A 21129-nucleotide genomic window follows, 5' to 3' on the forward strand; every position below is an offset into this window, starting at 1 on the left:
CCGAACAGCTGGGGTCTGTGGCTGCCACCAGGCTCTGGGTCTCAGCCCTCAGGATGGTCCCTTCTGGTTTGGGAACGGGTGAAGATGAAAGGGGTCCATGAAATGAGGGCGGTCATTAGGCTGTTTTATGAGTACACAGATGTTCATTACATCCCAACCCCATCATTAGAGGCTGTGGCAGGAGAGAGCTCGGGGCCCCTTCTTTATTGCAATAGAAACCGAGGGGTTTCTCCCCTAGAAGGGACCTCTGCTTCTGCTTCTCAGCCAGGGGTCCTGCCCAGGAGAAGGTCAGTAGCCTCCATTCCAGTCCTAACTCACTCCCTCTCCTACTCCTCCCTCAACTCAGGGAGGTGATACGGGCCCTGAAAGAGCCCACGCCCAGTAGCTAGAGTCTGGAAATAGGGGCCTTTCCATCCCAGTGCACAGTTCTCCCTCCCCTCCCCCCGCCAAGCACCACTATCAGGTGGGGAGTCTTTCTGTTTCTTCCAGGAAGCCCTCCCTGCCCTCTGTAAATCCTCTTGCTAGCATGCATCACATCTGTAACTACCCCTTCATTGTGTTACTGTCAGACTGTAAACCACCCGCACACCTGCACCGCGCTTGGCACCTAGCACAACAGTAAATATGGACTGCATTGATATTAGCCAGGAGCCAGGGCAGGTGACCTGGCAGAGAAAGAGGGATTCTCTGTGGCCCCCATCCTTCCCCCTCTGCCTTTTCCCACAGTACGAAGGATCTGAGGAACCTGCTGCTTTCTTGAGGCCACAGTCGGCAAGTAACATAAACAAACCATCTGCCGTTGTCTAGACAGTGCCCCCACTTACCTCCCAAATTTAACCCCTTTGCACAAATCCCACTGAGCACCTGCTTGCATCTTTCCTTGCAGGCTGCCCCCTTCCTGTAGGGGAGCACCCAGAGAGAGAGTCTGGCGGGGCCAAACCCACTCCTGCAGGGGTCAGCCCTTCATGCATGACAGGACTGCAGGCTGGGAGGCTTGCCCCTCTTCCCCATTAGGGCTGCAAGCGCAGTGGTAATAGGCTGGAGCCCACCCTGCTGGTGCAGGCCATGGAGGCCGAATGGAGCGTGGCCAGACCCCACAGAGAGGAGGCAGATTAATCAGCTGTCATTTGCGTTCATTAAAGACCCCTTGCTTGTGCACTGCAGCCTTAGATGCCAGGGCAATTGACTGCTCACAATAAAAAGTTCTGGGGAGAAGTTTGTCTCGGCTCCCTGTGGCCTAGCCTTGGGATCAGCCTGGCATCCTAGAATCGCAGACTCCTGGGGTGGAAGGCCTCTGAGGTCCAGCCACATGGTTCAGGGATAGGCAGACCGAGCCCCAGATCCAGAAGCTTGGGGAGTCAGCAGCTGTGGAGGCCCCTTGACCCTCTTTGGGATTCTTCCCTGTTGTCACCCCATCCCCTTTCCTCCCATCTCCTCATGGCCCTGGGCACTGTCACCTGGAACTGCTGGGCCCTCCTCAAGCTTGTGCAAAGACTCATTTCAACACACTTGGAGACTGATGACAATCCCCATAGGGCAGGAAGCCAAGCACGGCAACTGCCCTAAGCCTAGCTCTCCACCTGCCTTCCCATCAGCCCACGGGGCTCAGCTGAGAGGCCCCCCAATAGATGACCACCCCTAAAGGGACAGCCTAGTGACCCGGGCTCCGCTGGCCTTGCCAGAGAGGGCTGTAGATCTCCTTTCCCTTCCCCAGGGTTATGTCAGTCCCCAAGCATTCCAGAGGCAGAGCAACTGTGAGGCCAGGGTGTTTACAGAGTTCAGTCTCGGTTGTTTTTGCATCGTAATTGCCAAGCTCCCCAGATTGGCATTTGCCTGCCGGGCACTGTAAAAGGTGACACAACAGAATGAGAGAGCAAGCCCCAGTCCTGGCAGGCCTCCAGCGGGTCACATTCACATTTCCCTTGGCCCAGAAAAAGGAGCCTGGCCTGACACAGACAGGCAGGGGTGCAAAGGCCCACCACACAGGCCCTGGCATGGCCAACGAATGAGAGGGCAGACTGGCAGCTTGCCAGGGATGACGGTTTTACTTGGGCATCTCAGAGGGGGGAAACCTGAGGAAGTCACTTAGTGGCAGGCCTCCTACTAGGACCAGGGCCCTAAAGCAAACCCTGACCCACACACCTGGGGAGCCTCATGCAACCCCCCTCTGGCCTACAGGCTACAAGGAAGAACAATGCTCTCTTGCCTCTTCCTTCCCGGGAGGTCCCTGAACACCTGGGGAATAAACGTTCCCCAAAGAGGGTCAGGAGTGAGGAGCATGATCAGGGAGAAAGGAGCTACCATGGGCGTGTCAAACATCCCCTGCTAGTGCCCATCAAACTACACCCAGGTCCCCCACCCAGGTCCTCCACCAGCAGGAGGGACTGCCCTGCCCAACTCCAGAAACTCAAATGTCCAGAACAGCAAGTGACACTGAGAGTCACTGATCTGGGGCTGTTTCTGCAACTCCAGGTGGGGGTGCTGGAGAGAGGATGTGCCTGGTGTCTTCTCAGTCCTGGCCAAGCCCCAACGCCTCCAGTCCACCCATCTCCTCTGACCGCCCAGGAGTCTGACCAGTCCAAATAGTCAGACTTGAGAGCTGGGGCCACTTCAGGACCAGTCAGTGGTGCCGGGGAAGGGTGATTCCAAAGGTTCCGAAGCCTGAAGGAGACCTGTCAGGAACAAAGGTTCCCACCATTGCTGCCACCAGTCCAGAGACCCCAGGGAAAGTGGGCAGAAAGGTCTGAGAGCAGGACTCTGAGGCAGCGCTTCTCAGACTTTAATGTACGTATAGAATCACTGCAGGTTCTTGTTAAAAGGAAGATTCTGATTCACGTGTGTCCAGGGTGGCGCCCGAGATTCTGCATTTCTGACAAATTCCCAGGTGATGCTGCTGCTGTTCTGAGTAGTGAAGGGCTAGGGCAGCAAGGCCAAGTTCACTGTCAGCCCCTGTGGAAAGAGCAAGATGTGATTTGAATGAGACTTAGCATTTCTATTTATTGTCACACTTTCTAATGAGTACAGGGTTTCACAGAACCACCAGGTCTTGCCAGCATCTTTTCTTGCTCAGCATCCTGATCCCCAAGCTTTTTTTTCCAGAAAGTCTGTCCGTCCCTCCCTCCCTTCTTTCTTTCTTTCCTTCCTTTCTTCCTTCCGTCCTTCCCTCCTCACTCCTTTCTTCTTTCTTCTTTTTCATAAAGTCTTACCAGTCCTGGGCCCTCTGGCAAGGAAGGAGAGAGGAGGCCCAAAATTATGGATTATGCTTTATCTTCCCACTAGAACTGAGTTTGGAAGCCTAAAGTAGGGCAGAGGAGGAAGAGAAAGCAGAGAACAGAGCCCAGGAGCCTGACTCCCACCTCTGCTACCTGCCTTCCCCCAGGAGGCCACAGAGGGCCCGTGACTGCTGGGCGCCCCCCTCTACACTCCATGCCCGCAGCCCCCCAGCCCCATTGCCTGCTTCTCTAGGACTACCAGCTTCTCTTAGGTGGCACGTGGAGAGGGCAGAATGGCCCAGAGGCAGCTGGCAGTTTCCTGAGACAGGGTTGGGAGTGGTGAGAAACCTCTCAGGCAAAAAGAGAGGAGATAGAAGGACTAGTGGAACGAGGAGCCAGTGGAGAAGCTGAACCAGGTGCTCTGAGAAGCCTCCCGGCAATTTTGAAGGTGGTCCCCACTCCACAGAACCCAGGGGAGCCCCCATCAAGCCCTCGCAGCCACCCCGGAGTGGTCCAAACACCAGTGCCCCTAATCATCCATAAGCCCTGGGGTACCCTCTCCAGGCCAGGTGGGCACTAGGGGACTGCTGGGCCCCCTCTGGTCCAGCTGCCCCTGGGAAGCAAAGGTCTGACCTGGGGTCCTCGTCTCAGGTTATTGGCCCTCGCCAGTGTCTCCTGTCCTCCCTCCTGGGGTGCAGCCACCATAGATAGGCGCCAGGCCTGAGGATGTAGCTTGCTCCCTCCGGAGGGTGCAGTTTCCCAAGCCCTGTTTATTTGGGGGATTAACTACCCCCATTTCCCAACTGTTCTGCCTCTATACAGCACGGAGAGGCGAGTGGACCACCCTGCAGCTCGATGCTGGAGTGCTGGGAGGGGCAGGGTTGGTGCTCCCCGCTCTGCTGACCACCTCTCCTGCTAGGGCTCCCCTTCCTTCCTACCTCCCCACCCCATCGGCCCTCACAGGGCAGCACAACAGCTCTGTTCTTACTCACAAACAACAGTCCTAATCAGCCATCTCTTTGTCCTGGTCTCCTGCCAGGGGCCTGGAGATTCCCACACCCGCTTGTCCGAATCCTGCAGTCCAGGCTTTAGCCTCACCACCGGCCCCTTCCAAATGCCCCATCACCCTGGTCTTCCCATCATACTCAGCCCCTGACATCCTGACATACCCACCAGTGCCAGGCGGCCTAGGAGAGGGAGTGTGTGTGTGTGTGTGTGTGTATACTTTGTATGTGTGTGTGACTATGTACATGTATATTGTATGTGTACATGTACATGACTGTGCATCTGTAGGACTGTGAATATGCATTTGTGAGTGTGCTGTGTGTGAATATGTGAGTATATATGTCAGTGTGTGAGTACATGTATGTATGAGCACATATTTTATGAGCATATCGTATTTGTGAGTGTGTATATGTGAGATGCGTGAGTGTGCATGTAAGCATGCACGTGTGTGCATGACTGTGAACATGTGTTTATGTCAGCGTGTGTGTGAGAGTTTATGTGCATAAGTGCACAAGTGCAGAGAGCTGCACAGCAACGTGCATGTGTGAGCATGTGAGTGTATGTGTATGAGTATGCATGTGTGTGTGTGTGAGCATGTGTATGTGACTGTGTGGACATGTGTGAGTGTGGGTGCATGCGTGTGGGTGCATGTGCATAAGGAAGCATGACAGCTGTATGTGTGTGAATGTGTGTGTGTGAGCATGTTGTGTTTATATGCGAGCATGTGTGTGGCTGTGAACATGTATCTATATGAGTGTGTGAGGGTATGTGGGAGCACATGTGCCTAAGTATGTGAGTGTGAGGGTCGTGTGCAAACATGTATATGTGAGCATGCATGTGGGGGGCTATGAGTGTGTGAACACATGTATGCGTGAGTGTGTGTGTGAGCAAGTGTGAGTCACTGTTCTTCCCTTCTCTCTCACCCTGCCCCCCCCCACCTCCCTGCCAAGACCCAGCCTGCGAATGACCTTCAGACTTCATCTTCTCTCCCTGCTCCCATGAAGGAACCCAGCCCCTCCTCAGCTCCTGAGGCTCCTGGGCTCCTGTCTCAGCCCCTGCCACTCCCCTTCCTCCCCACCAGTTTTGGAAAAGTCTTGCCACTGTTTTGCTTCCCTTGCTCCCATCGCCCAGCAGTTTCTGGCCAAGTTTCCACCTGACAGCAGAGCCCCAGCAGCCTCCTGCCTCCCTCATCCAGGATCCTCCGTCTGCCCCGTGAGGGGACTCCCATTGGAGCCCTTCCTTCCCAACAGCTCTCCCTCCTGTCCTTCGTTTTCTCTGTCTGCGTGTGTGTGTGTGTGTGTGTGTGTGTGCGTGTGTGTGTCTGTGGGTGGGGGGAAGAGAAAGGAGCGAGGAGTGAAAGAAAGAAGGAAGCCGGGCTCAGATGGTGTCATTAAGAGATATTAATGCCCCTCATCAAGGCATATTAATAAACATTATGTGTCATGTGCTCCGCACACCCCGGGTGAGTGCAGACCCAGCGGGACGGGCCCACGGTCACAGCCGAGCAACCTCTGAGCCCACGGCAGAGCCATCAGCCTCATGAGACCAACCCTGCCAGGAGACTTCTCAGGACTGCCACAGCAAGAGGGAGCTGGCAGGATGGGTTCCCGTCCCCTCCCACCCCCTGCCGCCCCACCCCACCCCTAGTGGGCAGCCCCGGGGAAGGGGGACCATGATGACCCTTACACTGGGTCAGCACTGGGGGACCTGAGAATATTCCACTTCCTAATTTCATCTTTACAACAGCTCTGTGGGAGACCAGGGCAGATATCATTATCATTGCCACTTCATAGGTACGGAAACTGAGACACTGAGAAAGTAAGCGTCTTGCTCACAGTCATGTAGCTAATTGGTAATGACATTGGACTGAAGCCCAGGTTGCCCTTTCGGACGGCTGTGTTAACGACTCGGTCACTAAGGCGGTGGGGCTGCTTTTAACTGGATGGCACCACTCCCCTAGTTCCTGCTGCTGCCAAAAATCAGACCACGAAGCACAACTCCTTCAGCAGAGCAGGTGGCCTCCGTCCTCCAAGTGGTGGGTCTCCTGAGGGTCACTGCTCCTTAGCAGGAAATGTCCGGGAAGATGGGGACCAGAGGGAGCTAACCTGTGTAAAGACGCTGGCGGAGTGCCTGCGCATTGTAAGCACCCGGCCAGAGGTGTTTCCCCTTTCTCTATGTGGTGACCACGACCACATAAATATTAAATTGTTGGCTCCTGAGGAGGTTTGAGCAGGCGGAAGGCCAAATGGCCCGTTCGTTTTGTTTGTTTTTTAGCATTGCAGTCTGGTGCTATAGCAGGGTGCAAAACTGGTTATTCACTGTGACAACCACAGTGGTGTTTAAAATTACATAAGGTAGTCTCTGTGTGTGTTTAAGAAGATAACTAGTGTTTAATAAGATCGCTAACCAAAATAGTTAAGATGAGAGGAGTTGGGGAACTAAAACTATAAGTTTCAAGAAATCAGGGAAATATGCTTACAAAGAATAGCCAATTCTCTACACGCTTCCAGATAGCGGAGGCATTCCAGAGACCTGTTGTTGATTCTGAAAGCCTCGGTTTTTGTTCCATGTATCTAGAAATGGTCATCTTCAGTCTAAACTGACATCGATGCATAATAATTATATTTAGCTACCGACTCATAATATTGCTTTCAAACTATCTAATATGTCTTGTGTGTTTCTAAGTGGAGCAGGTTCAGTAAGAACCTGTGATGTTTATTCCGTTTTCCTTCCCATTCCCCCTCTCTAACCCTGCTCCAGAGCTGCATCCAGAGAATGGGTGATCTGTGGTAGGCAAGGGGCAAAGAGGAGCAGATCTGCCTTCTCCTGAGGCCTAAACCAGTCTCTGAGCTTCAGAGACTGAAAGAGGTTCAGGAGTTTCCTCCACAAGAGGTCAGAGGGGAGTCCAGCCAGTGCAGGCCCCAAAAGAACCAGAGGCTCAAACCTGGTACCCGTGTGACAAGAAGCTTTGGGACCCAAATGCAAGGAAGGGAGCCATGGTGTTCTCAGAACAGTTATCTCTATACAGAATGATCTGGGGGATTCTTTTCCTTTCTAGAATTTTTTTTTCTTTTTTGTGTTTTAAAACTTTTCTACAATGAGCATGTGGTACTTTAATGATCTGAAACAAAATTATCATTTGTAAAAGAGAGGTGTTTGCGTTTGGAGTCCAGACTCGCCTGTTCTGAATGAGGCCACAGTGGTGGAGTTCAGCCCCACGCAGCTCTGACCTGCCACGTGGGTAGTGCTCCAAAGCCCGGCCCCATCCAGACACTTTCTTGACCAGAGACAGCTCCACTGGCCCACTCTGATGACTCTCCTGGGTACACGATTGCTAAGCATATGGAAGAAGTCTTGCCTAGGGGCTGTAGACCCAAAGTGTAGGTTGCTGATGGTTTTGATCTTCAGGAGCATTGCCTGCCATTCAAACCTAACCCCAGTTTACATTTCCAGCCTTATCTTGAGCTTCTTCCAGACCCACCTGCCCTTTTCACGTCTTGTTTGCATATTTATACATTCTTAATATAGTTCCCTCAAATTAAGCTGCCCCTCCCCTATCTGTCCACTGGAAAACTTAAAAACCCCTACAAGTCCTTCAAGGCCCAGAGAGAGTACAGCCTCCTTTCAATGGATTTTCCTAATCACTACCCCCAGACAGTTACAACTTCCTTTCTCTGTGCTCCTCCAGCACTCCTCACAGACTTCAATTATTTAGGCCTATAATAGAGTTATTTCTTTGTTGGTTTACCTACCTCACTAGACCACGAGTTCCTCAATACCATAAAATGGGTCTCATTCATATTTCTGTCTCCAGCACAGGGCTTCTCATTCATTGACTCATTTATCTACCCATCTCCCCAGCCATCATTCCTCAGGGCCAACTCCATGCTAGATAATATCACATACACACAGGTGCGAGACACTGTGACTTATTTGGAAACCACATGCACTTCCACATAGCCTGGAACAAAGGGCCTGGACCAAAGGGCCTGGACAGCCTGTACTTTTTAAGCCACAGACAACCTTGACCTTGGCCTTGGGAAATCTTGCCTCTTAACCCAGTGTCATGAAGAACGCTGAACCCCTGGGAAAGGCTCCTCTCTCTCATCTGGGTAACCACTTACTCCAAGAAGCAGATAATAACCCCTCAGCCACACCCCACCGCTCCCCATTTTGGCATCTGGATACCCGAGGAGGTAACTGACTCCAGATCTGAAGCCAAACTAGGAGTCAAAACCCAGGGGTCTGTTGCGAGTCAGTGCCAAGATACCAAGTCTGCAGGCTACCCACTGGCACATTATCTAAAGACTGTTCACCACTCAGCCCCACTGCCCATGAAGGTGCCAGGAAGAGGACTATCAGGGCTTTGATGTTGACACTTCTTGAGGGAAACTGGGTACACAAAATAATTGGCCATCCTACACCCTGGAGTCTAGAAGCACTCAGCCCCCAAGAGGGCTCAGGTGAGTGACTCCTTCTCACCACTTCCCACAGACTCCATTTCACCTCCCTCAGCGGCCAGCCCTCCTTTCCCTGGCCTCAGGGCAAAAAAGCGGGCCACAGGATTAATTGATCACAGCCTCTCCCCGGAAGCAGGCACCGGTCTTCAGGGCTGGGTCCTCTCCAGGCTGGTGTTAGGTGGCGGCCACAGCCCCTGGAGACCTCAGAGCCCGGGAGCTGTCAGTGCCTTTTACTTACCCCTTCTTAATTGCAGAATACACAGATTGCTGGGTAGCACTTTCCAATCCTGTGCCTTTTCCTGGATCCTTTGCCACTTGGCAGCTTGCAGGCAGCTGTGCAAAACAGCAAAGGAACTTTCTCATTTGGTGCCCGTGTCAGAGAGCCTGGAACTCTGTTTCCAGTTTCCCTTTTTTCTTTCTTCCCCTGCCGCACCCCAAGTACTGTTTCGTTCATTTCTCCCTTCAGTCTCCCTTATCCCCACAACATCTTTCTGTAACTCACCTTTCAAGTTCAGGACTCTTCTGACAGCGCCACCCACCCTGTGATCAAAAAGTGAAAGTTACCACTCTGACTGAAGTTTGCAGCCAGGCAGGAGAAGTGATTGAATCTTCCTGTCTAGATTGGAAGAAGTGGGTGAAGCGATTAAATCATCTCCCGCAGACTCTAGGAAATGTGCTGCTGACCCTCTACCCCAGGGGTCAGCAGGCACCAGTCCCTGGGCCTCCACAAATGCCCCGGTGGGCGGACAGTTGCCTGTAGGTAATTGAAGGGGAATGAGGAAACCGGGCTGGCCTCCATGCTGGGGGCCCCACCCACCAGACCTCACAACCCGAATCTGGCCACCAGTCTCAAGAAGCCTTTACCTAAGGCTTCTCCAGGCTGGGGAAGGGGTGCCTCTGGACCCTTGATTCTCAGGAAATGTCACTCTCTGGTGTCCCCATGGACAAGAAACAAAAGATAGAAGTGACTTTCATCTAGTTGGCGCATCTGTTTGTGGTACTCCAAGGGCTTAATATACCCGGGACCTCTGGGACCTGGCCCGGAAGGGCAGAAGGATCCAGGTCCAGACAGTAGCAGTGTGGTCCCGTCAGAAGATATGGGACAGAGTCAGGAGTAGAGGCTTCTAGTCTTGACATCAAGGCCAGCTACCCATGGCACCTTAGACAAAGCCTTCATTCATCTCTCTGCTCCTTCCACAAACGTCTGTTGGACTTACTATTTTAGCGTGGGTTCCCCCAAAGCAGAGCCTGAGACAAGGAGTCTAGTGCAACTAGTGTATTTTCAAAGGGACACAAGGAAGCACCAGCAAGGGGGAGGGTAAGAGAGCAAAAGGAAGGCACTCAGTCAAGGTTCATGAGCAAACAAGTTCCACTATGGGTACCTGGAGCCAGTGTTGAAATATGCTGCTCCATCATTCCCCCCAAGAGGTGAGGAACTGCAGTATTTGTGCCTCATTTTCTAGCAGCCATTGGTTAGGAGCTGTTGTCAGAGGATATTAACACCCCCCACCCCCCAGCATGTCTGCCGTATTGTGCAGGTGATAAAGCAGGCTCTGGAGGCCAGAGGTGACGCTGTGACTCTCTGACTCTTGGTCACGTTTCACCTTCTCTTAAGCATCTCATATGCCAGCTCCCAACTAATGTCTATAAGCCCAGAAATTCCTCCAGAGCGTCCATAGAGTCAAGCTGCTTCTCTGCATTTAGAATAATTTGTGCCTCTTCCTACACCAAGCAGTTGTGCACATACCCTACATGCACACACATGCACACATGCACACATTCACACATGCAGGTGCACACATATTGGGGACCAACTTCTAAAAAAAAGAGGAGACTGTTCTTATATCCCGGGCATTTAAGGGTCCTACTGAGCAATCTTCCACCTTCACCTCTCCTCCCCTTGCCAGAGGATGCTAATAAGGAAAAGAGTTGCCTCCCTAAGGTCATCTAGTCCCTAACACTTAGAAGGGCCCTGGGCATCCTCCTAAACACACTGCCCTAACACCTCATGTGTTCCTGTCCTGATACCCTGAGAAAGCCATCTTGGGCTTTTCGGTGTTCTTGAGGATCAGAAACCCAACAATTTCTGTGCTGTTTGTAATTTCTATAATTATTTCCTTTTTTTAACCTTAGCATTTAGACAAGCTCCTTTTGAAAATGTCAATCTGTCTTAGCTATAGTAAGGGAAAGGAGGTTTTGTCTGGGATGGGCCCATCTTAAAGAGGAGCAGCATACCTGGGGGAGGGGGAAGGCCAGGCAGGAGGGGTCCAGGTGAGGAGGCCAGGTGTCGGGGAGCTCTCAGCAGCCCCTTCCCCACTGCAGACTCACTTTCCAAAGCTCTTGTCTGCTCAGACTTGACAGGTGTGGGATCTGTTCCTTAAATGCTAGGTTCATTGCCCACCCTCAGGCTCAGTCCTGTCTCCCTAGGAAGTGCTTAGACCCATAGATACCCACTGCCCACCCCATCCCCCCACCCTTGAAATATCCCAGAATCTCATCCATCCCCAGGGATTTCCAGCTTTCTAAGGTCATCTCAGGCTAATTGTGGTACTCTAATCCATGAAGACATTTCGGAAGAGCTCATGGTTTCATATGGGGTTGGAGGGCGGGGCAGGCAACTATTTAACCATTTCCGCTGTGGCCCCAGTCCTCCACGTGATATCTGTGTATTTTAATAATAGTCTTCCTAAAACAGTGCCTCCTGGGGAAGTGATAGGGTCATCATGACGTTGTAGGAAAAGCATAAGATGTCACTGTGGGTCAAAAGACACAAGATCTTGAGCTAGTGGGTCTCAAAGGTCCGAGGGTCTAAGGCGCCTTCCTCCTGGAATATTCTGAGATTCTCCCACTCACTGCTCTGTGGCTCTGGACAAGCAGTTTGAGCTCCTTGGAGTCTCAACTTTCTCACTCTTTGAATTTGGTTTCCTAAGGCTCCTACCACGTGTTGATTATATGGTAGAAATTTTGCCCATCCCCAGGACAGACCAGTGGGGGAAGGCTTATGCCCAAAGGAAGCCTAGCCCATCTTCAACCCAACTTGAGTACTTACCAGCCACACTGACCACATGCTCTGCAGGGGCGCCTCTACAGCCTGGCGCTTCCTTAGAGCCTTCCTGCCCTTCCTTCTAAGGACCAGTGCCTGTCTGTATAACAAGCTCCAGAGAGACCCTGAAAACGCTGAAGCCATCAGTGCCCTCTGCTCACGCTCCCCCAGCAGCAGCCTCAGCTGAGCTCTCCGCCAGGGGAGGCAGGCAGGAAGGACTGCTGGCTTTACTCAATGAATCGGCGGGTGTGCGGGTGTGCATGTGTCTGTGCCAAGCTGGCCCCAGTTGATGAGAAAAGACTCCCTGGAGTGAAAGGGAGGGGTAGGAGAGCCTTTCCACCCTGATCAGGGCCACAGATCAGACTTTCCATGCTGCTCTGCACAAACTCCCTGACCTTACAGGCCCCAGCCCCCACCCTCACCCCTCCCTGCACTCACACAGAGGAGAGAGGCCTGTTTATCACTCTGGGTGGGACCCAAGCCTGTGGGGAATTGAAAAGAAACAGCCAGCTTAGGTTGCTATTGTTTTGTTTAAACAAACCGCTGGCTGGGCCGACTTGGAGAGGAGTGAGGGGGAGGCTGGGAGCACAGAGCAGGCTGGGCTGGGCCGCTCTGGGCTTAGTCCCCATCTCTCAGTCGCCCTAGAGCCGCCAGAGAGCTATTTCGGGAGAGTGGGTGCTAAGGCTTGGGCCCTCACGTCCTCTCCTGGGAGAGATGGGAATCAGGGGAGGGGCCTCCGTTCCCCAACCCCTTCCCTCTACCCTGGTGTCCCCTGGCTTCTCAACCCCTGGCCACACCTGGGCCCCCTGCCAGCCCTGGGAAAGACTGCCCGATACTGGGGGAGTCGGGGACCGTGCGGAAAGCCAGCCAAGGCAGAGCTGGCCATGCACAGCCCTGCTGTCCCAGGGACTAAATTTGAAGGCTGCCTGGACGCTCTGGAGCAGACAAGACTGCACGAGGGGGCTGGAAGGGTGCCAAAGGACAGAGATCTCACCTGCCCAGGGTGAGGAAAACCAAGTGGGAAGGGGGCCCAAGGTGGAGGGACCCATTCTTCTGCCGTCCTCTGCCCTTTCTCCCAACTAGGGACGAGTCTGGGGGAGGGGATGTTCTGGCAAAGGAGGCCCAAAGTGAGAACGGTTGGTGGACAAGCTACAGCCCAAAGGGGAAGAGATCAGGGGGCTTCAAGAAGACGGGGATGGGACTCTGACTTTGTAGAAGGTAACCCGCACGAGGAGCTGGGTCACCCAACTGACCCCAAGAGTCTCCACAGAGAAATGAGAGATCTCTTAGCTCCCTGCTCCCAAACCCTCATCCTGAGCACCTCTGTGAGGGGAAGGAGCAGAGGCTGCCTCAGGAGGGCTTGGTGGAAAGACAGCCAGGGCACAGTTAGGTGTTGGCAGAACCAGTGAAGAGCCATGCTAATCACCATCATTAAGGCTATAAAACCCCACACCTAGGGGCCCCGAGCTGTGGCACAGACCCAGGGGCCCTGCTCCAGTCCCTTTCATCTGAGCATCTCCCAGTCCTGCACAAACAATAATTAGCACCCGCCCCCGGGATCGCCTCATTATCCCACAGACGCGGAGCAGAGGGGAAAAGGGAGGGGAAGGAAGAAGAGGGAAACTGAGGCCAAAGAATCTGCCCAGAGGTTGTGGGCTGAGTCCCATCAAGAACTTGCCTCAGAATCAGCGGTCCAACCTCCTCCTGCCCTCCCTGCCCTTCTGGTTACTCAGAAGCCACTGGCCTAATATTCTGAAGGCCCCGAAGAGAACCTGTGAGGATGGGCTGGCTTAGCAAGGCTGTGAGGATTGCCAGGCCCTGCCTTAGATCTAACCAGACCCCACAGGCAGAGAGTCATGTCCTATGCCCAGTCTAGGGGCGCAGATGATGGGAGTGCCCTTCCAGAAGTGTCCTCTCATGTTCAGGGGGTCCATCCCTCACCCCCAGGCCACCCTCAGCGATGCCTGTGTCTGTCCTCTCTCCCTGGACCCCCTGAGGCGCCATTCCAAACCCTATAGCCGGTTCTGGCAACGCATCCCAGGAGCAGCCATACATGTTCCTACTCCTCCATCGTACTCCCTCAGGGAGAGAAAGAAGTCAGCAAAACCTACTTGGACTGAAGTGTGCTGGTATGGCCTTCCGCTGCCCCAGGAGTCTCTCACACCTGTGTCTGTCTCTCATTTCAGGGTGTTGATATGAAGAAAGGGAAGATTCAGGGCCAGGAGCTGTCAGGTGAGTATGACCCTCAAACACCCCTTGCCCCAGCCAGGGCAACGGTGATGACCACCAGAACCATAATGAAGCAACTCAATGTTGAGACTTCGCAGTGTGCAAGTGCCGGCCCAGGAGCTTACTTGTATGCTCTAATGTCATGGTCACAACTGTGCTTTGAGACCCCTGCCACCAGTATGTCTGTTTTAAAGAGAATGAAACCGAGGCACAGACCCACCTGTGCCATGTCTCATGACAGGTAAGGGGTGGGGCCAGCGTGAAAGGCAAGGGTCTTCAGGAGAGTGACTGGCAGAGATGGGTGGGTCCCTCTCTTCCCTCCGCCTGCCTTCCTGTGTTCCCCTGTACCCAGTCCCACGTGATCTCCTTGCATGGGGCTCTGTAGACCCCCCCGGAAAGGGCTGAGCAAAAAGATAAATGAGCCTCATAGTTCTGTGAGGCAACGCAGGCCAGATAGGCCTGGCTTCAAATCCCAGCTCCACCGTTTACTGTCCACCTGATTTTACCTCTCAGAGCCTCAGTCTCCTCATCCAGAAAATGGCGACAACACCCATCTTACCAAGTTGTGGTGAGGGTTAAGGGGGTATCACAAGGGAAAGCACTTAGTCAGGGCCTGGCACCAAGAAGTGGCTCGCCATGTTTATCCCTTCCCTTCCTCCTCATAATCTCTCGCCTCTACTCTTGGAGGGGGGATTCTTCAGGAAAGCCCTGGTGAGGGGGGTTCAGTCTCCCATCTCTCCTGAGGATAAATTCCCAGTTGCACTGAACCAGTGAGTTCCAACCACAGCCTTATGCACACAGACGCACGGACACCAGTCTTTGGCAGCGTGGCACACACCCACACTCCAGTGAGCTTGGCACCCAGCAGCCCCTGGCCTTGCTCAAAGCTGACCCGGCCGCATCTGCCCTCCACACACCATGCACGTGAAGGACACACACCGGCACCCACCTATGCTCAGCAGCCTTTCTCAGCGTTGGCAGTGTTTGTGAAAAAAAAGATAATGACCCACATCTGCACACACACTGACGGAGACCCTCCAAAACAGCCTCAGCGAACAAGCACACTCTCCCAGCACTTGCACCTGCCCCAGCACAGACCCCAGGTCATACAAACTCACAGGGCTCCTGGCACACCCTGTGCTGTGCTCACTCTGAACACACGCACACGTGCGCGCATGCACACGACACACGCGTGTATCAGATCTGCAACCAAAAACTCAGGGAGAGATGAATAGTCAGGAATTCCCCTAGCTGCAAGCATGCTGGAGGCCCCAGTGGCCGGAAGTGCACCATGAGGAACAATTCCAACAGCTCCAAATGGCGAGTCCCAAGAGTCTAATGACCAGGAGAGGGAGGTGACCATAAAGAACCAAGCTCCCTCCCACCAGCATCCTCGCTGCAAACACTCCATCCCCACCCACCCCCAGGAAGATTCTTGGCTCTTTAGAAAGGGAGATGAGGCGAAGGGGAGGAGGCAGAGGCAGAGGCACACGGTTTGGCAGGAGGCCCCACTGGAACCAACCGCAAAAGTCTGGCCCATAAAACCCCTGCATAGACTTGGGGAAAGAATGAGAGATGTCCCCGCCCCACTACCCCCCTACCTTAGAAAAAGATCTGCCTTCTGCACCGAGGGCAAAGGGGAGGGAGATGGGCCTTCTCCTCCGGAAGAGCCTGAGTGGGCTCCCAGTGCCCCGAGCACCCAGATCCTACACTTCCATGATCAAACCTTTGAACCGAGTCCCACCCACCCCCGTAACCACTTCCAGATCCTCCGGATCCAGCCAAGAAATTGGCTTCTTTGGGAATTGAGTTCATAAGGAAATGCTGAAAAAATAAATAAAAATCCGCTGCCAAACACTCTCACGGAGGAAGATGGGTTTCTCTTGAGGCAGGAAATCCATCAGGATAGACTAAAACAGCAAAGGGATAACACCAACACCCACCAGCCAAGTAAGGCCCAGGAGTCCCACCAGTGCCCAAGACCTTCAAGCAGCTCACACCTCCCCCTCCTCCCCCTCCTCCCCCTCCTCCCCCTCCTCCCCCTCCTCCCCCTCCTCCCCCTCCTCCTCCTCCTCCTCCTCCTCCTCCTCCCACCACCACCCACAATAAGGTGTTTCCTAAAGGAAACTACTGAAGGTGAGATCCTGCGAAAGATAAATCCTAGTAGTTTGCAGTGGGGTAAGCCCCCGGCTGGGACCCCAGGAAGGTCAGTGGGGACCATGGAAGGCATAAAGAATTATCTTGAGAGAAAAGAGCCAGGGGTCTCTGGGCTCTGTGGGGTGTGGGGCCCATCCTCTGTCCTTCTTCTGCCCCTAGCCTACCAGCCTCCCTCCCCACCAGCACAAAGTGGCTTCCACCGCTACCAGTTCTTCGTCTATCTTCAGGAAGGACAGAACATCTCTCTCCATTCCAAAGAAAACAAAACTCGAGGTAAGGCCTCCCCATCTGTCAAAGCCAGTGTAAATTCTGGGGTGGAAGTGGATGCTTTGTGCATTAATGGGGAAGCTGGGACCTTGACTCCTTACCCATGAGATTTGGAGGCCGGAGTCAAAAGGCAGTGTTTCTTGAAAGTAGACTGGAATGAGTGTCCTAAAGATTTTCACATCAGATGTGTTCTCCCCCCATAAGTAAGTCCCGCAGATCACGATGGTGGCTTTAGCTGGCCCGGAGCCAGGTAGAGAACCATTTCCCCCATTCAGCCTTGAATGGCATGTGCAGGCAGCTACCCCACAGCACTCCTGCAAGTAATTGTACGCTCTAATTGGGTCTGATCTGGGCAAGAGGGCCCTGGAATGCCACCCTGCCAGTCTGTCTTCGTTGGTCATTAATTGTTCTATCTGCCCAGTATTGCCACAGTGGTGGGGCAAAAACTTCCCAGCCATAACCCTTCCACTAGCTTCTCTGAGCAGCCCTTCTGGCCTCCTGGAGAGGATCCACTCCCCGTAGCCTCCTGATGGCTAACTGAAGGTGGCCTTGGTCCCCCTCCAACCAAAGCTGGGGAGCAGGAAGGAAGACTCATGGACATCTGGGCACTGCCATGCCTCAGGCCACTCACCTGACCCTGTGTGAGCCATGACCCCTCACTGAGCTTTAGATTTCTCTCCAGGAAAATGGGAAATAAAGTAATCTCTGTGCACTCTATCACCTCCCCCATTTGGGGGAAGGGAAGAAAATGTGGAATGCACAGATGCCATCTTGGGAGTGAAAACAGCACATCCCCCAGGCTGGCAGGAAGGTGAGTGGGCGGGTGGATGTCATCAGCCATTTGCTCTCACCCAGTGACCTTGACCAACTTCCACCCACTGGGAAGCCAGGAAAGGTATTGTTACATGCCTGTTGCCCAAAGGCCCCAGAGGAGAGGAAAGTGGAGCCCCGAAAGGTATTGGTTGAGTGAAGGAGGCCTTCAGGTGTGCTGAGCAGGAGCCACCAATCACAGAAGGCTCCGGGCTGCCCTGAAAGCAGAGTTGGTGCAACCTTTCCGCTGGTGAACCCTCCCCAGGTGCCCTCAGCATCTTGCCAATCTGTAAATCTGTTTTAAACCGCTTTCCCAAAGACACGCTTTCAAATTTGGATACAGAGAGAAAAGGAAAACAATAATGTGTCTTGCCCAAGCCAAGATGAATTTCTCCAGTTCCCTGGATCACTCTCACCAAAGACATCATGAGCCCCCTTACACCAGTCCAGGCACTGTGCTTTCTGAGGGCTGAGAACTGGCACCTGAGCCCACGACGGTCCCCCAAGAGTACAAGTCTCACAAAGTAAGGCATGCCTGAGTCCCACTGTTAAGACATCAAGATCACAATGCCCCCACCCTGGGCTAGGATAGTGCTCAGACTGTCCCCTGAAGGAGGCTCCGGCAAGATCAAGTGCTTTCTGAGGGGCGGGGTGGGAGGGGAAGGAGAGAGCAGTAGGTGAAGCCAGGAGGAGCATGAAAGGGGGCAAAGGGAGAAAGGAGGTGCCTACCGCAAAGACACTTGCCGTCCACCGTGGCTGGGGTCCTCAGGTTCCATCCTAGCCCATCCTCCAGAAAACACAGTGGCTGGTGTGCCCTTCTTGTGACACTGGCAGCAAGCAAGGAAGCTCTAAACCTATGCGGCCTGACACCCACCATCAGTCCCTTTGAATCTTTGCCAAAACCACAGTTTCTTGTGCACACCCCCCTCCCTTTATGTGAAAACTTAGGAACTGGACTCGCATCTGGGCAGGGTCCCTTGGCTTCTGTGCCATTCTGCTTGCCACCAGAAATGGAGGTGGGAAAATCGTCCTCCCAGATGGGCCATCATAGGACACCTTCCTGTGTCTAGCACTGTGCTAGGGGCTTAGGAGAGGATAGGATCCCATAGCACAGGGAACGTTCCCTGCCCTCAGGGGGCTTACAGTCTACTTTGAAAACACTTAAATAACAATGCAGAGCAGCTTATAATTAAGCACTTAATTATGTGTTTCTGGCTGTAAGGACAAGGGGAGATCAAGTGGATTTAGGGATAGTCCATACCTTCCTAAGATCCCCTTTTCTTCCAGAAGACACACTCTCTTCAGCCGGGAATAGTGCAAAGGTATTTTACTGCAGGGTGAGGAAATCTGTATTTCCAGTCTCCAGCTAGTGATTTGACTTTTGAGCAATTCGACTACCCTCTCTGAGCCTCAGTTCCCCCATCTAGAAAATGAGGGGTTGGATCTAGATGATCTACAAACCTATATGGCCCTGAGGCTACATGGAAGAGGTGCAGCATGGGCTGGGCCTGGGAGAAGGAGGCCATTTGAATCCTTGAGTGAAAGAGAAAAGGCGCTCTGGGCTGGAGAACCACAGATGCAACGATTATTTTGGAAAAGTGAGAAGGAGCACCCCTTGTGAGGAGCAAGCCCAGCAGAGGCCTGACCTTGGTGGGTGCCGTGAAGTGCCGGTAGGTCTTGCCCATGGGAGAAGTAACACACAGCAACCCCTCTTTAGAGGTGACTATGCTGGAGTGGTGGGCAGGCCGGAGAGGAACAAGGGCACAGGAGACCACCAAAGGTGCGGAGATGCGTGCCCAGATGAACCCACGGGGCGTGGCAAATGTAGAAGCCGCCCTTGCACACTGTCAGAAGTCCAAGGCCAGGCGCTCTCTGAAGCACCCACACAGCGCTTGGGGACTCGTGGAGCCCCAGGCTGGAGCAGCCCCCAGGAGACCAGGATATGGAGCCAAGGAGCACAGGCCCTGGGGCTCACTTTGGTCTAGTTTTCTTTCCATGGGAAGGCGTCCTCGGAGGAACAGGGGAGTCCTAGGATATGTGTGCTGTAATCAACCACTTGTGTTTTCTGGATGCACAGGCAGGAACAGCTTCCAGAGACTGGAAGGGAAAGTGGGTTTGTAAGAGCCAGGTAGAGAGGCATCCATGAAGGGTAGTTGACTTGAGCCAGTCCTACTGGATCCTTTCCTCCCTAGGACTTAGGCGTGGACGACAGTTTAGGTTGAGAAGCATGTGCGACATTATTCTAGTTGAATTTGTAGGACCGTGAGGGCCAGGGAACATTGCTCAGTGCCAGGGGCTGAAACCCTCCGCAGGGTTTCTCTTTATTCCGTGACCTCAAAACAACATCTATAGGATCAACAAATGGGAGATCTTGACATCCATGTGTCACCTTGGACAAGCCACCTCACATCTCTGGGCCTCAATTTCTATATCCTCAAGATAAGGGGTTGGACTAGTTGGGTCTACCACTGAATGACCCATAACAGATTTGCTCCCAGCTTACCGAGTTCCCCCCACCTTGGAGTTCTGCGGGACAAGTGCAGGGAGCAAGTGACAAGTCTTGAAGAACCTATCCAACTCCACACACTTCTGGATGGAGGCCTTCAATCAGATATTGGCCTGCCAGGACCACAGCACAGGCCCTGGAAGGGCAAACCAACTTTCTTCTAGTTTATGAAATCCTGCCTTCCCATTCCTCCTGCCTTTACACAGCTCCTTCTCCCCACCATTTTCCCCTCCATGCTGGGCATGATTCACACATGCCCTCTGCATTCGTTGGGATGACAGTAGGTGCCGAATGTGTGTGAGGCAGTGTTCTAAGTGCTGTGGGCACAGAATTGAGCCATGTGGACCAGGTCCGTGTTCCCATGGATGCATGGTGTCACCCAGTGTAACCCTGTGGACAGTTGGGAGTTCACAGAGCTAGTGAAGGGAGATAGTCAGATAGCTCAAGCATGACCACATCCCAAACAGGGAACAAGAGTGAAGCTGAAAGAGCCTGACCTGATGCCCTCTGACCATGGCTGGCCCAATTTCACTGACATTTGTCCCAAAGGCCACACCGCCCCTTCCTAAATTTGGGCCTGTAACACATTGGACTTGTACCTCAGTCCAACCCCTCTCACCCAGCTCTAATCCCTCTCCCCTCCACCTTGTATGCCCAAAGCCCAATCTGGCCTCTGGGCTCATCTGTGATTCATGACGGTTTGCCTGCGCATCGGCCTCACAGCAGCCTTGGATTCGGCAAGTGGCTTCCATGTTGTAGAGGAACCAACCGAATGAGTTGAGGGGCCATATCTGAAGAGAGCCCGCAGACAGCCCTGGTTCGCACCTCATCCATGCACCCTTCTATACCACACGCTGCCACATGCCCACTAACTCCTGCTTAGTTCCCATCAGTGCCCACCATGCTCCCCCTTTGCCTGCTGATCAGGGCACACCATTTCTCCCCTTCCCCAAGCCTGGTGGCCCCGCCCCCCTGCAGAATACGAGTCTTGCTGATGGCCCCATGGTGCCTTCCCACGGGGCAGTCTTCTTTCAGCCAACAGGACCCTGCCCTCCCCTGCTGCTGTCCGTCTCCACACGCTCCATAACACTTGGTTTTGCCTCCTTAGTCACCTGCTTTTATCTCTTTTGTATTACTCAATCATTTTTCACTTGCACAGGCCTCACTGCCACCATGAGACTATAAATTCCTTGAGGGAAGAGCTCACCTCTGCCATATGTTTCCTTTTTACCACCTGTCCCTGTGCTCAGCCCCCTGTGAACTTTCAGTCAATGAGGATGTTTGTGTATGGGACACACCCATGTACACACACACACACATACAGCTGCACGTTCTCACACCCCCATATTCAAGTCATCGTCAGCTTCCTTTAACACCCGGAAAGACAGCCGCCTCTGTGAGCACCGTGTCCACAAATGAGTTTTGGCATTCACATCCTCC

At 53.4% G+C, this 21129-nt stretch overlaps 1 protein-coding gene and 1 long non-coding RNA gene across 6 annotated transcripts in view; one reads left to right on the forward strand and one right to left on the reverse strand.

Moving 5' to 3' along the window:
- PEBP4 (phosphatidylethanolamine binding protein 4) overlaps positions 1 to 21129 on the forward strand; it is a 216335-nt gene that overhangs the window by 189000 nt on the left and 6206 nt on the right. For all 4 annotated transcript variants that reach the window (XM_045457285.1, XM_045457268.1, XM_045457274.1 and 1 more), the window contains 2 exons: positions 13907 to 13952; positions 16266 to 16379. In XM_045457285.1, coding sequence (XP_045313241.1) covers positions 13907 to 13952; positions 16266 to 16379 — 160 coding nt within the window. The remainder of the gene's footprint in view (positions 1 to 13906; positions 13953 to 16265; positions 16380 to 21129) is intronic.
- LOC123587481 lies at positions 111 to 19819 on the reverse strand. Of its 2 annotated transcripts, none has more exons than XR_006707338.1 (3): positions 17913 to 19819; positions 8916 to 9010; positions 111 to 2949 (listed from the first exon to the last, which is right to left on the reverse strand). It is a non-coding gene; the product is annotated as an uncharacterized LOC123587481 (long non-coding RNA). The 2 variants fall into 2 exon arrangements; XR_006707337.1 differs by lacking the exon at positions 17913 to 19819 and adding an exon at positions 11727 to 13879.

This window comes from Leopardus geoffroyi, chromosome B1 (genome assembly GCF_018350155.1).
Source record: "Leopardus geoffroyi isolate Oge1 chromosome B1, O.geoffroyi_Oge1_pat1.0, whole genome shotgun sequence".
NCBI lineage: Eukaryota > Metazoa > Chordata > Mammalia > Carnivora > Felidae > Leopardus > Leopardus geoffroyi.